The 16,460-nt window shown below is 45.6% G+C and overlaps 1 protein-coding gene across 1 annotated transcript; it reads right to left on the reverse strand.

The window, feature by feature from the left end:
• Positions 1–207: 207 nt before the first annotated feature.
• Positions 208–13,704, reverse strand: LOC132393781 (putative defense protein 3). Its single transcript, XM_059969175.1, has 5 exons — positions 13,498–13,704; positions 11,728–11,840; positions 6,845–6,957; positions 4,241–4,299; positions 208–584 (listed from the first exon to the last, which is right to left on the reverse strand). Exons 1-5 carry the CDS (start codon positions 13,688–13,690, stop codon positions 481–483), a joined length of 582 nt encoding a protein of 193 aa, XP_059825158.1. The 5' UTR covers positions 13,691–13,704; the 3' UTR covers positions 208–480.
• Positions 13,705–16,460: the final 2,756 nt, after the last annotated feature.

Below are 16,460 nucleotides of genomic sequence, written 5' to 3' on the forward strand. Positions count from 1 at the left end.
TTGTGCCAGCAATTCCATTCAAGAAAACTGGGAGTTTAATAAAGGTGAGCACCACAGTCAAAATGCAGACAATGTCTATGGAAATGAATAGACCAAAGGGCCAAACCCTTGACTAAATTCTTTTCCATAGATACTGCCTAGCTCTGGAGTTCCTGTGCAAGTGTTGCTCTGGATTACCAGCAGCTGCAGAATCTCATGTTTAAAAAAAAAGGTGATCCTTATTGAGAGAAAGTACAAGTTTATTGGAAATAATTCTCTTGCATATATGCATTAAACACAATTAGTCAATTTAAACAAACATACAAAAATGGATTTATCAACGTTGCCTTTTCAAATTGCAGTTTCTTCATTAGTTTGGGAAGCTTTCCGTGCAAGAGCTTAAAGTGCCACTTAGGATGTGTTGTAGAACTTTGCAGTCTTGGTCGAAGGAAATCCATTCTCAACAACCCAAACCAAATGCCCGCCCCCCCCATCTGTTTGTTATCCTTCAGAATGCAACCAGTACAATAAAGGCCAAATCAGCACCAGGACGAGTCCAGATGTGGTCCTCACTGCTCCATTACCATTGTCATTACAATTCATCACTGCAAAACAAAGAATCAATAAGTTACAGCAGCAACACTTGTCCTGCTAAATGTGACCATAGTTCAGGAGCAGATGGTGTTTCTGATGGTCTACAGCTGGGGGAAAGAGTGCAAGCCAGAGACACAGGAATGATTTGCTGTTCCACAAAAGGAAATAAGAAAGCAATGGGAGATAAATGTCAATGTTCAAGCCAGGGAGGGAAATGGGGCATTTGATGGCAATTCCATGTTCCATGTGGGACGGTTACAAAAGTTGCTGCTGGATCCTGACACTTCTGCGATCTAAAGGTTCTTTAGAAGTCAACGATGAGGCATAGAACTTGTTGCTTACGATCATTTTATTAAGAGCAGGGAAGGAGAGACAAGCAGCATGGCGAGAGACTAAGGATGGATATCAGCAAATTCCGTCAGAAACTCCATTGATCACAGTTAATCATCAAGATAGTCAAATACAAGTGATGTAACACTCACCACTAACACCCAAGAAGTTTCCAGAAAAAATACACAGGTAACTGGAAAACTCACTGAACAATTACATGTATACAGATGATTATATAAAAATACAAACAACCACAAGAGAGTTAAATTACAAGGAAAATATCAATTCTGCAGCCCAACAGCCAAAGAGGAAGAGATTGACGGGACTTTGTGTATAAAAGACTGAGGCATCACCTGTAGAGGGCAGAGCAGTTCATCCTTTGGGCTAATAATGTTTATAGATCTCATAGCTCTTGGCCCAGCCTCTGAAGACAAAATCTGCAGCATTTTCAGTAACTGAAGCTGCAAATGTGAGCAATAAACTGGGCTCAGATTATCCCCTTCCCCACCCACTCTCTTCACAAAACACCCAATGTTGCTTCTATAGAAACACACTCTCCCTTCAGAATACTCTGCACCCGATCCAAGACATCCTGTACCCTGGCACCTGGGAAACAACACACCACGCACGTATCTCTATCAGGCTGACAGAATGTCCTGTCTGTTCCCCTCGCTATGGAATCCCCTGTGACTACCGTATTCCTCATCTTCCTCACCACGAAACCAGGGTCAGTGCCAGACACCCGATGACTGTGGTCGTCCTCTGTCAGGTCACACCACTCTACCGCATCCAAAATTAGATAACGATTACTGAGGGAGAGGGGTGGCCACAGGGGTGCTCTCTACTTTCTGAGCTCTTCCCCTCGCTTCCTTGACCGTCACCCACTTACCTGACTCCTGCAGCCTCGGGGTGACTAACTCCCGATAGCTCCTCTCTATCTCCTGTTCACTCTCCCTAATAAGCTGTGGATTATTGAGCCATATATTTCCCTGAGAACATCTGTTCCCAATTAATGTTTGCAAGTTCCTGCCTCATAGCTTTATATTTCCCCTTACTCCAATTAAACACTTTCCTAACTTGTCCGTTCCTATCCCTCTCCAATGCTATTATGAAGATAGAATTGGGATCACTATCTCCAAAATGCTCTCCCACTGAGAGACCTGACACCTGACCAGGTTCATTTCCCAATACCAGATCAAGTACAGCCTCTCCTCTTGTAGGATTATGTACATATTGTGTCAAGAAACCTTCCTGAACACACCTAACAGACTCCACCCCCTCTAAACCCCTTGCTCTAGGGAGATGCCAATCAATATTTGGGAAATTAAAATCATCCACCATGACAACCCTGTTATTATTACACCTTTCCAGAATCTGTCTCCCTATCTGCTCCTTGATGTCCCTGTTACTATTGGGTGGGCTATAAAAAACACCCAGTAGAGTTAATGACCCCCTCCTATTCCTAACTTCCACCCACAGAGACTCCGTAGACAATCCCTCCAAGACTTCCTCCTTTTCTGCAGCCGTGACACTATCTCTGATCAACAGTGCCATGCCCCCACCTCTTTTGCCTCCCTCCCTGTCCTTTCTGAAACCCAGCACTCTAAGTAACTGTTCCTGTCCCTGAGCCATTGAAGTCTCTGTAATGGCCACCACATCACAGCTCCAAGTAATGATCCATGCTCTAAGCTCATCTGCTTTCTTCATGATGCTTCTTGCATTAAAAAAGACACATCTTAAACCATCGGTTTGAGAGTGACCTCTCTAATACCTGCCTATCCTCCCTCTCGCACTGTCTCCAAGCTTTCTCCATTTGTGAGCCAACAGCCCCTTCCTCTGTCTCTTAAGTTCAGTTCCCACCCCCCGCCCCAGCAATTCTAGTTTAAACTCTCCCCAGTAGCCTTTGCAAACCTCTCCGCCAGGATATTAGTCCCTCTGGGATTCAAGTGCAACCCGTCCTTTTTGTACAGTTTACGCCTACCCCAAAAGAGGACCCAATGATCCAGAAATCTGATTCCCTGCCCCCGTTTCAATCTCTCAGCCACGCATTTATCCTCCACCTCATTCTTTTCCTATACTCACTGTTGTGTGGCACAGGCAGTAAAGTCAAGATTATTACCTTTGAGGTCCTGCTTCTCAACTTCCTTCCTAACTCCCTGTAGTCTCTTTTCAGGACCTCCTCCCTTTTCCTACCTATGTCGTTGGTACCAATATGTTCTACGACCTCTGACTATTTACCTTGCCACTTCAGGATATCGTGGACGCGATCAGAAACATCCCTGGCGCCTGGGAGGCAAACTACCATCTGTGTTTCTTTCCTGTGCCCACAGAATCGCCTGTCTGACCCCCTAACTGTAGAGTCCCCTATCACTGCTGCCATCCTCTTCCTTTCCCTACCCTTCTGAGCCACAGGGCCAGACTCTGTGCCAGAGGCCCCCCCCCAACAGTACTCAAGCAGGAGTACTTATTGTCAAGGGGTACTCTCTAGTATCCGACTCTTGCCCTTCCCTCTCCTGACTGTTACCCACTTATCTGTCTCCCGAGACCCCAGTGTGACTACCTGCCTAAAGCTCCACTCTACCATCTCCTCACTCTTCCTGACCGGATGAAGGTCATCGAGCTGCAGCTCCAGTTCCCTAACACAGTCCCTATGGAGCTGCAGCTCAACGCACCTGACAGAGAAGTGGCCGTCCGGGAGGCTGGGAGTCTCCCGGACTACCCACATCTGACACCCAGTACAGAACTCTGGCCTCACAGACAGACTTCCTGTTTCTATTCTTCACAAGTAACCTACCTCCCCTGGACCCGTTATTGCCGAGGCCCTGTTGAGCCAAAGCCCTCCTACTCTGTCTACCTCTACTCAAACACCCACTCCTTTTAAACTTTTTACGCTGGTCTAACTCGCTGACGTCCACGCAGTCTTTGGATTGTGGGGAGTCACCAGAGCACCCAGACAGTTATTTACAAACTCCTTACAGGCAGTGGTGAGAATTAAACCCTGATTATATAGCTGGCACTGTATCACACTATATTACCATGGCACTGCCAAACTAAGCCGATTACATTACAGCAACCCTTAGAAACCAGTGTTACTGGATCAAGGACTGAAGTTAGGAGGAAGGGGATGTTAGAAGCAATGTCGCAGAGAACCACTGCATCATTCTTCACCAACACTCGAAGAATTACCTGGGGACAGGTGGCCCACACAGCAGGACAAAGTTTGCCATCACAACACAGATTTTGGCAATGAAACTTTTACTTTTGTTCAAACTCTGTTAGAGGTTCCTTCCACTCAAGAGCCATTAGTTTTGTTGAAGAATTAATAATGATTACTTACTGATTTCATTCGAAGTTACCCCAAGCCAGTAAACAGATCGGCCCTGGGCCACAGTTGCTCTGCAAGAGAAAGCATGAATTATTGCAAATGTTCTCTGTGGAGAAGAGGTTCACTGAACCAACCTGTGCTTCCCCAAGGCCATTGTGCCGGGGATGAATGCTGCCAAGCAGCCTCCCGGGGAGGCCAAAACAAAACTCCAGCGACACAGCAGCTCAGACACGCAACTCCATCGCAAGCAAGTAGCCTTCCCACCCATTGTGGAAATCTTCAAAAGTCAGCACACACAAAATGCTGGAGGAACTCAGCAGGTCAAGCAACATCCATGGAAATGAATAAATAATTGGTGTTTCGGGCCGAGACCCTTCATCTACACTGGAAAATTAGGGGGAAGATGCCAGAATAAAAAAGGTGGGGAGGGAGAGGGGCAGGAGCTAAGCTGGAAGTTGATAGGTGAAGCCATATGGGTGGGAAAGGTCAAGGGCTGGAGAGGAAGGAATCTGATAGGAGAGCAGAGTGGACCATAGGAGAAAGGGAAGGAGGAGGTAATAGGCAAGTGAGAAGAGGGCAGAGTGGTAAATAGAGGAACTGTGGGGGGGGGGGGGTTGGATGGAATTATTTTTACCAGAAGGAGAAATCGATTTTCATGCCTTCAGGTCGGAGGGTGCCCAGAAGGTGTTGCTCCTCCACCCCGAGGGCACAAGAGAGCCATGGACCGAACAAATTGGAATGGGAATGGGAATCAAGACTCAAAATGTTTGGCCAAGGCAGCATTGATCACGATGGACCCCCACCACCCAGGACACATCCTCTTCATCAGAAAGGGGGTACGTGAGCCTGAACACACACACAACATTTTAGGAAGAATTTCTTCCCCTCTGCCATCAGACCCATGAAAACTGTTTCATTCTTCTGCTGTACTTTTGCACATCTTATTCAGCTTTTAAATATACAATGAATTCCAGTTATTTTGACTGTCAGTTAATCGGGGCAACCAGTTATTTGGGGCAACTCTAAGAAAATGAAAACTAATTGAGCAGGAAACTGCTACTGAACAGGTTCTAACTAGTATCAGTTTTGCACAGTTGTTTGGACATCAGACCGACACCTTGCTTAGAGCAAAATGTTTTTAAAATAGCATCAGCTGTGTGTGTTTGTGTTCAAAAAGTAGCGATCTTTGTCACTGATAAATGGTGAGAAATAAGCAGTTAAGACAACTCAGAACAGTTTTGCTCACTGCGGTTTCAAGCATTCAGGCTTGGCCAGAAACAGCACAGCATGGAAATGAAATGATTTCACAAGTCAGGAACCTCAGGGAATTTAACAATCATCTTGAAAGTTACAATGGAAATGAAAATTTGGAGGACACAGCCATTGACACAGTTGCATGAAGGCAGACAATTATCTGCACTAGGTGTCTGCATTGAGTTTGTTTACTGTGCGCACTGGATGAATTCCCCCTATGATAACTATTAGGAACTAATACAGTTTTATAGCACTGTAGTAATATTGGTGGCATTCTAATTTGTTCTGTATTTCATTTAAACACCTAATTTCTTACTCAGTTTGTTTTTTTTTTAAACCTTTTTAACTATTTCCATGAAATTTTCACTAATTGGGGCAGCCAATTAATTGGGCCAAAATGTACTGGTCCCAATCTGTCCCAGTTAACTGGAATCCACTACATTTCTTATTGCAAGTTCTCTATGTTCTGCACTGTATTGATGCCAAAAAAACAACACATTTCACAACCTATGTCAGTGATAATAAGCTAGTTCTGAAAAGTGGGAGGAATCTGGAACACCTACAGCCCCCACTCAGCCCCAAGGAGAAGGTACAAACTCCAAACACTAATCTGGTTCTCTGGCAGTGTTGCCAGCGTTGGGCAGCTATGCAGCCACCGAGCTGCCTTCATTGTTTAAAGAAGGAACAGAGTAGTCAGCCTGATGGCTTTGTGGCCGGGTTTGCAGACAATGCGAGGGTAGGTGGAGGGGCAGGTAGTGTTGAGGAAGCAGGGAGTCCGCAGAAGGACTTGCAAAGTGGTGGCAGATGGAATTTAGCATAGGGGAAGTTCTTCAGCCAGAGAGGGGTCAATCTGTGGAATTTTTTTTTTTCCCACTGACCGCTTTAAATATACTCAATGACTTGGTTTCCACAGCAGAGGTTGATAGGTTCTTGTTTAGTCAAGACATCAAAGGTTACGGGGAGAAGGCAGGAGAGTGGGGTTAAATCAGCCGTGAGCAGACTAGATGGGCTGAGTGGCTTAATTTTGCTCCTCGATCTTGTGGTCTTATGATGTCACTCGAGGGGAAACTGTTGGAATAAAATCTGGAGGAGGGCCAAGAAGTTGTCTGCCCAAGAAATTTTATTCTAGGGGTTTCACACCTGAGGCCGAGCTTGATGCATGAGATGATATGGCACCCTGGAGGAGGAGATGTGGAAAACGAGGGGAGGGGGCATTGGTCAGTCTGCCATCAGCTGGACCAGTTAGATTCTCACAGTAGGATGTCCCTCTGCTGCCCAGTGAGACCATTGGCCAGCTGCTTAATATTATTTCACCTGCTGCTGTTTTATTAATGCAGCTTCAACCATTCATAACATACTTACGTAAACATGACCTTTATGCACTCTCCCGAAGGTGGATTCCAGGTGTAGACGACATCGCTGTCTTTCGCAGATGTGTTTGCATGAGTCATTGCACTATCTTGCGCGTTGAAGCACTGGTGATGGTATGCAAGGGGTTAATACATACAGAAGGAGCATCTCAAGACTGCCCTGAAAGGCAGTTCCTTCACTTTTCAGCTTAAAACATTTTAACTGAGGCAGTACTTGTGTACAGAAGGCAAATATCGTACTGCTATGAGACAAGCCCTATTGAGACCACTCCAGCATGCTGGAGTAGCATGTTCTGCTCCCTGTAACACGTTATACTTTATACTTACACGTTATACTTGCTCTAGAAGGAGCACAGCAAAAATTCTACGAACACGCTTCTATACTGGGGGAGGGGTTGTCTATCTTGAGGAGAGACTAAAGTGGCTTTAGGCTTCAGAAAAATGAAAGGCAATCCCACAATAACCTACAATAATAATGGTGCTCAAAAGTGTGGCCACGGAAAATATACTCCGTGACCACTTCATGCAAGTGCAAGTATTAATGCAAATATCAGCCAATCAGCTGGAAGCAACTTGATTCATAAAAGCATGCAGACATGATCAAGAGGTTCAGTTGTTATTCAGCCCAAACATCAGAATGGGCAAGAAATGTGATTTAAGTGACTTTGACCGTGGAATGATTGTTGGTGCCAAAAGGTGTGGTTTGAGTATCTCAGAAACTAGTGATCTCTGAGATCACTTTAAGAACAACAGTCTCTAAACTTTACAGAGAATGGTGTGAAAAACAATAAAAACATCCAGTGAGTGGGGGCAGTTCTGTGGGCAAAAGCACCCTGTTAATGAGAGAGGTCGGAGGAGAATGGCCAGACTAGTTCAAGCTGACAGGAACGCGACAGTAACGCAAAGAACAACAGCGGTGTGAAGAGCATCTCAGAGTGCACAACACGTCAAACCTTGGAGTGGATGGGCTACAGCAGCAGAAGACCACGAACATAAACTTGGTGGCCACTTTACTAGCTACAGGAGGATCCTCATAAAATGACCATTGGGTCTAGTTCTAGCTGGGTGGAGCATCTATAACCAGACTAAAATGAGGAGCATTTGGTGGAGCTACGTTGGTGTTCTTTGCCCAAGACAGCAGTGAAGTCTCACACACTGACTGCACTCAGAATGGAGACTGGTAGGTGTCTGTTAATGGAAGAATTAGGGGATGCAATGGGGCAAGAAAATCAGGTCAGTTTATTATCGGTGAAAAGAGCTACAGTAAAGAGATTCAGCTGCCATTCAGACAGATTCAGATAGCAACACACACAAAATATTAGAGGAATTCAGTAGGTCAGGCAGCACCTTTGGAAAAGAGTAAACGGCCGACGTTTCCGGCTGAGACCTTGATCGGGACTGAAAAAGAAGGGGAGAACTCAGTAAGATGGGGGGTGGGGGGAGAGGGAGGAAGAATTACAAGACAGCAGGTATTTAGGTGAAACCGGCATCATTCCATTCTTACATAAAGTGAGGTAGTAAAAAGAGAAGTGGAATGCAGAATATAGTGTTTCAATGACTGAGGAAATGCTCCACACACAGACAAACTGCCAGGGTAGCCTGACAGACCAAGAATTCACCTTTAATGTATCAGAGGTCCGGTCAAGAGTGCGGTAGATTTCTTTATATTAGCTTAATACTATATGATTTTGACAGTGTGTATTCCTTTCTTAGTACTGTTATTGAAATATGTATTTGAGATAACCTGTCCTCTGATTTGTATTTATCCTTATTCTTTTAAAGCAAAAAAAAAGATTGAAAATGAAAATTTTAAGAAAAGGTGAAAAAAAGAGCGGAGTAGAAGCTGTCCTTGAACCCTGAGGAATGTGTTCTCAACCACTTGCATCTTCTGCCTGACAGGAGAAACAACAATGGCTGCAGTGAGAAGTGTCCATGGATACATTGGCAGCCTTTCTAAGGCAGCAGGAAGTATAACTGAGTTAGTGGAGGGGAGAATGGCTTGTACAATGGACTGGGCTGCATTCACAATGACAGAGCAGCTCAAGGGCCAAATAGCCTAGGTCCGCCTCTATATCTTATGTTCCTATGGCAATGCCCAGGTAACATGAGGTGTAGCTCCAGCCAAGAGACAGAGCAAAGCTCAGCATACAGCACCCCATAAGGATCCTTCCCACAGGCCTCACTTCTGTAAGATGGTCCACCCTCACATCTAGAACCTCATGAGGGCAAGGACACCTCATTCCCCTTCCTAACCTCAGGACTGCTCTGTACCATTTCCTTCATTCCACCAGGGAAGTCATTGAAGCTGTACGCTTCTGCGCCAGTCCACAGGAGCAAGCAGACAAGTCAGGGCCTTTCACTGCCACTGAACATTTGCCCAGAGTGAAGGCACTCATAAACCACCCAAGCAACTTCTTGCCAGGAGCACTGAGGAGCCTCCAGTTTCCTGAGAGGACACTCTTGCTGCAGGGGATGAGATCTGCCAGCTTGGAGTCTTTCTCGGGGAACCCCTACCTCAGGATCACTTACAGATGGCAGCACATCAGCAACTCTCCCTGACAACTGATGTTCTATACTTGCACCTTCAGGGCTGCTTGATAGGTTCTCAGCTGCAAGAAAGTCAAATGGACTTTTTCAGCACCATCGTTGTTTCCCAAGCATTAGATGTTGCACAAGGAGCAGACTAATTTCTCAGCCAGTTTCCTCATTAGGCGAGCCTATGCTTCAATAACTGCATCTTCCCAGAATTAAATTAGCCAATACTTTGGGGAAAATGACCAAAGGTATACATGGTTATCCTGGATATCATCCAGAACCCTGGTATTATAGTGTAATCTCAAACTAATACAACATTCTAGTTCCTGTTGGATTTCCTCAGAAATGACCAATAGTTCTTCCTTCTTAACAGATGAAGTTCCCCTACCCCCATTTCAAATAATTAACACCTCTCCAGAGATCAAGGACATAGTTCAGTGTTGTACTAATATTTTTGGCCCACGATATTGTGCCAACCTTTTAACCATGATCAAGATCAATGTAATGGTTCCCTCCTGCCTTGGCCTCCATTTTTCTTCATCTAAGTGTCCCTCGTAAGAGTCTTTTTAAGTGACCCTTATGTATGGGTGTCATAGGGTGGAGACAAGGGTGCTGGGAGAGGACCCACACGCAGGACACAAACACGTCTTTCTTAGGTACAATAAAATAGCATTTATTACTTGCTACACAGAAAAATCGGGAAATCAAGGAGGACGAAGAGGAACACGAACCTCGGACTAGGGGACTAGGGACTTGGATCACCGCGGACCTGGGACTTGGAAACTGGGAACTGAGGTCGCTGTGGCCATGACTTGGACAGTGGGAACATGGACAGCCGCAGCCATGACTGGGACTCTGGGGACTGGGACCACCGCGGACCTTGGACTAGGAGACTAGGACCTTGATTCACCGCAGCCAGAAAACATGGACACCAAAACACAGGACAAGGAACATCGAGCCAGTACTCCGCCTTCAACTCAGGCACCGAGCTGGGACTCTTCAAAGGGTAGACACAGACAATGGGCATGAACATCGAGCCGGAACTCCGCCTTCAACTCAGGCACCGAGCTGGGACTCTTCAAAGGGTAGACATGGACAATGGGCATGAATGTCGAGACAGGACTCTGCCTTCAACTCACTCCTGGCAGATTGACCTTGCCCGGACCCACTCTGGCAAAGGAAGGCAAATTGCTGGTACTCCGATGCGGGCTGGATCACTCTGGCTTGTCATAGCGCCAGCGACTTGCTGAGGCTTTTTAACACTCTCGCCCCAAACAGATAAAGCCAGGGGCTTATAAGCTGCGGGTTTGGGTCGAGAGTAGATCACCTTAATTGCCAAGCTCAAGGGTCACATGAAACGGAATTAGAAGGGAACAAAGAGTCAATGGTCCGGATCATAACGCAACCCAACTAAATTTAAAGGGGAACCAATCCGGACCATGACAATGTGCCTTTACCACCACCCTAGCAGTGTGTTTCACACACCAATCACTCTCTGTGTAAAGATTCTACCTCCTACATCCCCCATACTTCCCTCCAATCACCTTAAAATTATGTCCTCGTGTATTAGCCATTGCTACACTAGGAAGAAGGCACTGGTTGTCCTCTTATCATCGTGTACACCACTATCAAGTCATTTCTTATCCTTCTTCACTCCAAAGAAAAAAACCCCGGCTCAATCAGCTTTTCCTCATAAGACCTGCTCTCTAATCTCTAAATCTAAAACCGAAGACAGAACTGAATAGAAGAATGTAGAGGAGGGGAATGAGATGCAGAAAAGCAAAACATTTTTCCAAATCCCACCATCAATTAACAACCTAAAACCAAGGACACAACCTAGTTCTTCTGTTGTGCAAGACAGTTTGATTACTAATTACAATTTCATTATACTTAACTCTCAGACTGCACTTTCAAAGGATGTTTAGTACTCAAATTCAGTTCACAAAGTGTTTGAATATGCCTTTAGAGATCCAGGTCCTTCGAAGCAGGTGTGACATCTCATTCCCTGTCCCACTCACTGTCTGGGATTCAGTCTCCAGGCCCACTAAACCTAGCAGCCAGGTTGATTGCAACCAAAGTTACTCCTTACTTCACTTCAATCAGTCCACAACTCCACATCCTTTTCCGAAGTGTTAATAAAGTTCCAAAACTAACCTGTACACTACCCTGCTATTCTGCTAACGTGTCCACCACCCAACCATTGCTTTGATATTGGGGGAAGGGTAGAAAAAGCACAAATTGGTCAAAATCTAAGGCAAGAAACTCTTTTGCACAGCCTTTTAAAAAATCTTTCATTGATGGAGTGATATCCATGGCACCAAGATAATAAACTGCTCATACCTTAATTGTTTTTGTATTTGCTGGAGGAGAACTCCACGTACCAACTGCCGTATTCTCATTGGGCTTTCGAGCTTGGAGCAGGAGCCCTTTGTAAGTTGGGCCCATTATTCTCACTGTAAAAGATCGAGATTTCATTTTTATATGCAACCTCCTTATAATTTAAACAAGCACACTCAGGCAGGCAGTTGAAAGGAATAAGAAAGCTGTGTTTATTCGGTGAAGAGTGATTGGACTTATAAATTGGGCACACCCAGAACACAAATCTTAACTTCTTTTATCGAGCAGTTGATTTTCAGTCTCAAGATGTAGAACCTCAAGGAAATGTACAAAGGTGACACTCGTAATGCAATCCAGAAAGACCCAAGTCTTAACTACAATAAACACAAAGATAAAGAGCATGGAATAACTTGGCGAGGTTGCTGGAGCCTTTAAACACCAATGGACCCAATGGGTCAAAGGCTGAGAGATGGAATAGTGAATCTCCGATCATTTAATAGCATAAAAACAGGCTCTTCAGCTTACCGTGTCTGTACTGACAATCATCCCTATCTATACCAATCCCACTTGCCTGCATTAATTCCACATCCATCTATACCTTGTTCATTTAAGTACAGTTTAAATGTTGTTACTGTTCCTATCTCCTCTGGCAGCTCACTTATACCGACTACTCAACAACTAAGTGCTGTTACGGAGTGCCTCTATTTCTTTAGGAGTTTGCAGAGAATTAGCATGGCATCCGAATTTTGACTAACTCTCAGAGATGTGGAGAGTATATAGATTGGCTGCATCACAGCCTGGTATGGAAAGACTAAAATTCCTCCGGGAGGTCAGAAAGCTGTGGATCCAGCCCAGTCCATCACTGGCAAAGCCCTCCCCCACCACTGAGCACACCTACCTGAAACGCTGTGGTAGGAAAGCAGCCTCCATCATCAGGGATTTCTCCCGCATCCCCCCCCCCCTCCAAACCAGGCCATGTACTCTTCTGGCTGCTGCCATCAGGAAGAAGGTACAAGAGCCTCAGGACTCTCACCACCAGGTTCAAGAACAGTTACTACCTCTGAACCATCAGGCTTTCAAACAAAAAGGGACAACTTCATTTGCCCCGTCACTGAAATGTTCCCACGACCAATGGACTCTTCATCTCATGTTCTTGTTATTTATTGCTGCCTATTTATATTTGCATTTGCAGTAGTTTTCTGCACGCTGGTCTTTCATTGATTCTGTTATTGTTACTATTTCATAGATTTGTTGAGTATGCCCACAAGAAAATAAATCTCGGGGTTGTATATGATGTTTACTTTGATAATTATAATTTACTTTTGTTTTGAAATACTCTGTGTGGAAGACTTTCCCTCAGAATGCCTTTAAACATATGCTCTCCGGTTTTAGACAACCCCACTCCTCCCCACCAGGGGAAGCAGGTTATGGCGACGTACCCGATTTCTGCATTTCATCTACTTCTATCATGCACCGGCCAGCCAGCCTTCCTTTCTCCAAAGGAGGCGGACCTGTTCGGTTGTCCATCGTGGAGGGGAGAAAAAACTTAGTAAACTCGCCCATGAGTGCCTCCCGCCTGGGATCCAAAGGGACAAGGCAGAGAGAAACTGAGGGGTGGGTCGAGGATAGGAGCGCCTGTGGGTGGGGGGGATTAACATCGGGAGATAGTGACTCCATCACCCCTCCCTTACACCTCCGCCGCTGCTCGGACGGTCACCTCCCTACCCATCGCCGCTGTTCGATCCGCCGTCAGTTACCCCCTGTCCCACTCACCTTGCATGGTGCCGTTAACGCGGCTCGCGTTGATGGAGTGCGGTGAAGAGGTATTCTGAGGTAAGATGTTGATGTGATTCGGGGCCATGCTGCCGCAGGATGACAGCGGCGCGCCATTGGACAGGGCCGACGCCAGCGGGAGGCAGAGGGCGAGCAGCCCGGGCACAACGCAGCGGAAACCGAGGTTCGGCATCTGGTAACGCGGCTTCGTCTGTGGCCGCTCCCAGTGGTACCTGCTCTTATAGGGAGGATGCAGGGCGGGAACTGCGAGGGGTGGGGCCCACGGACAATGCGGCACTGCACCTGCGAGAGGAAGCTCCGAACCGCTCTGGGGTCCTGGAAAAGTACTCTTCACACTATGTAGATCTGTCCTGTGCACTCCCGGTTCCTCTCTGGACACCCAACTCTCTGCCCGGAATATTCGTCTTTCCTCCATGTGAACCTTTCTATTACACCTAGTCTCACCGATTCTAGTCGCGGGTCCTCGAAATACATTCCAATGCCCTGTTGTGAGAGTGCTTTTGCACGCCACGTTTCCACAATCTCTGGAATTTAGAACTTATTTAAATCATACATCCATCCCACAACGCGAGGGAACAAAAATCTTTGCGTTATGACTCCGTTACAGACTTGTGGATTTAAAAGTCTAATGGCTTGTAGAGAGAAGCTGTCCTGGCTTTAATGCTGCGGTACCGTTTGCCAGGCGAAAGCGGCTGAACAGTTTATGGTTGGGGAGGCCGGTGTCCCCGATGATCTTCTTTCTGCACCTGCTGCTTCTGTGTGGTATCCATGTATTATTTGTAATGAAAGTTGTTCAAAAGCTGTCCAAACCACTCTCCCCACCCCCCCCCCACCAATAATTCGACTTCCAGACAAAATAGGGATATAATTTTTTACACAACTTTACACCTTCAGAGTTTGCAGTAACATCCTAATTCTTGGTGCAATTGGAGAGAGAGATCTTGTGACCAGTTACAAGTATGATTTTCAATAAGTACCAACCCAGGGAATGTCATTACTCCGTCACCTTGCTCTAACAAGTGTTGTGATATCTCCCTCCTTTCAGCCCAACTTCTCAAATGGAGGTTATGGGAAAACAAATACCTTCTTCTTGACTGAATGGATGAGCCATAAATGTCACCCTTTCGCACTTAAAACTACCGAATTGTAAATAATGTTGAGGGAAAATGAAAAGGGCCCTGAAGATCAGTCTATCAATCCTGGAGTCTCCATGTAATTTACCAGCTTCACTCATCCAGTCTCAGTCAAGCATTGAGTTGGGGATATCAAAATTGGGGGAATCTGCCTCATGGTTGAGGCCAATTGAGGTGAAGGACTAAAGTGAGGATTGGGGTCATGGATGGGTTAGGAATGATGTACAGTTGTCTCTATTCTCCAGCTGATCATTTCTAAACTCAAGAATACCCTCCACGTTTCAATCTACCATTCTGTTTAAGGTTGAGCAACCAAGTAGTGGGAGACACAGGTGTTGTAATGTCTCCCTCCTGCCATCCCAACCTCTTAAGAGGAGGTATACGGAGATGTTGGAATGCAGACCAACAAGCAATGTGCTGGAAAAACTCAAATCAGTGAAACAGTATCTGTGGGAGGGAAAATAATTGTCAATATTTTGGGTGGAAACTATGTCAGGACTCTTTGAAATCCAGACACATGATTTCTACCCAAATAACCATTGATTCCCTTTCCCACAGTGAATTGAAAATATCAGGAGGAAAGGGAGCAAATCCCACGGAAATGCTGGAAGGTAAGATCCCATGATGCAATGTGCTCCAGTGATTGATTGTTCAGGGTAGCCAACAGCACCTCCGAAGCCCATAACCTCTACCATTCAACAAATCAAGAGCACCACAATCTGAAATTTCTCCAAATCACTCACCATCGCACTTGGAAACATATCACTGTATATTATTAGTGGTCAGTCTAGTGATCTGAAGGTCTCTAGTTCGAGCCTCAGCTAAGGCAGCGTGTTGTGTCCTTGAGCAAGGCACTTAACCACACACTGCTCTGCAACGACACCGGTGCCAAGCTGCTTGGGTCCTAATACCCTACCCTTGTACAACATCAGTGTCGTGGAGAGGGGAGACTTGCAGCATGGGCATCTGCCGGTCTCCCATACAACCTTGCCTAGGACTGCGCCCTGGGAACTTTCCAAAGCACAAATCCATGGTTTCTTGAGACTAAAAGATGCCTATATATATAATATCACCGAATATACTCTCATTGCCCAGTAGCATCACATGAGCAACTCTAGCAGTTGAAGACAGCTCACACTCACCTTCTCAAGGATACTGAAGGATGGGCAATATATGCTGGTTTTGCCAGCAAAACCTATGTACTGAAAAATCGATATAAAACACTTGATTACAAATAAATTTGATTTGTGGAGTGTTAATCTTACCCATGGGCTGGCTGGTGGTGTAATGGCATCAGCACTGGACTTCGAGGCAGATGGTCCTGAGTTCCAATCCAGCTGGGTCCCAACCTGGGCAGCAGCAGTATCTGCGAGGAAGAAAGGCCTGGCAGTCTACTTCTGTAAAGTGCCACGAAAACCCCTATGGACAATGACTCTATCCATAGGGTCGCCATCAGCTGACAACAACTTGACGGCACTTAGCAACATCAGACCCAATGGATCTGGAGTTGAGCCATGTCACTAGTTGAGAAATATAATAGTATTGAGAGTCTGGAGTGTGTGTTAGAAGCAGGTCTAACAGGAAGTTTAAATAAAAATTACAGGGATATTTTAGTAGGGGCATGGGCACAGTGTTAATTGCAGAGTTCCAACAAATCATGCATGTGATGGACTGAGTGGTTTCCCTGTGTGACAACAGCAAGTAATGTTATGGGAATTAAAAGGTCCTCTGTTCTGTTGAAATCAAGAATCAGATTAGATAATCAAAGCGTAACTATGCTACAGGAGAGTGAGGGATAATAACAGAAAC

This window comes from Hypanus sabinus, chromosome 5 (assembly GCF_030144855.1).
Source record: "Hypanus sabinus isolate sHypSab1 chromosome 5, sHypSab1.hap1, whole genome shotgun sequence".
NCBI classification, from domain to species: domain Eukaryota; kingdom Metazoa; phylum Chordata; class Chondrichthyes; order Myliobatiformes; family Dasyatidae; genus Hypanus; species Hypanus sabinus.

Bases quoted from the DNA above. Each gene is read 5' to 3' on its own strand.
- LOC132393781 (XM_059969175.1), bottom strand. From the start codon at position 13,690: ATGCCGAACCTCGGTTTCCGCTGCGTTGTGCCCGGGCTGCTCGCCCTC. The intron at 6,958-11,727 runs GTATGAGCAGTT...TACCATCACCAG, and splicing joins CAAATACAAAAACAATTAAG to TGCTTCAACGCGCAAGATAG. The intron at 585-4,240 runs GTAAGTAATCAT...TTTGTTTTGCAG, and splicing joins GGTAACTTCGAATGAAATCA to TGATGAATTGTAATGACAAT.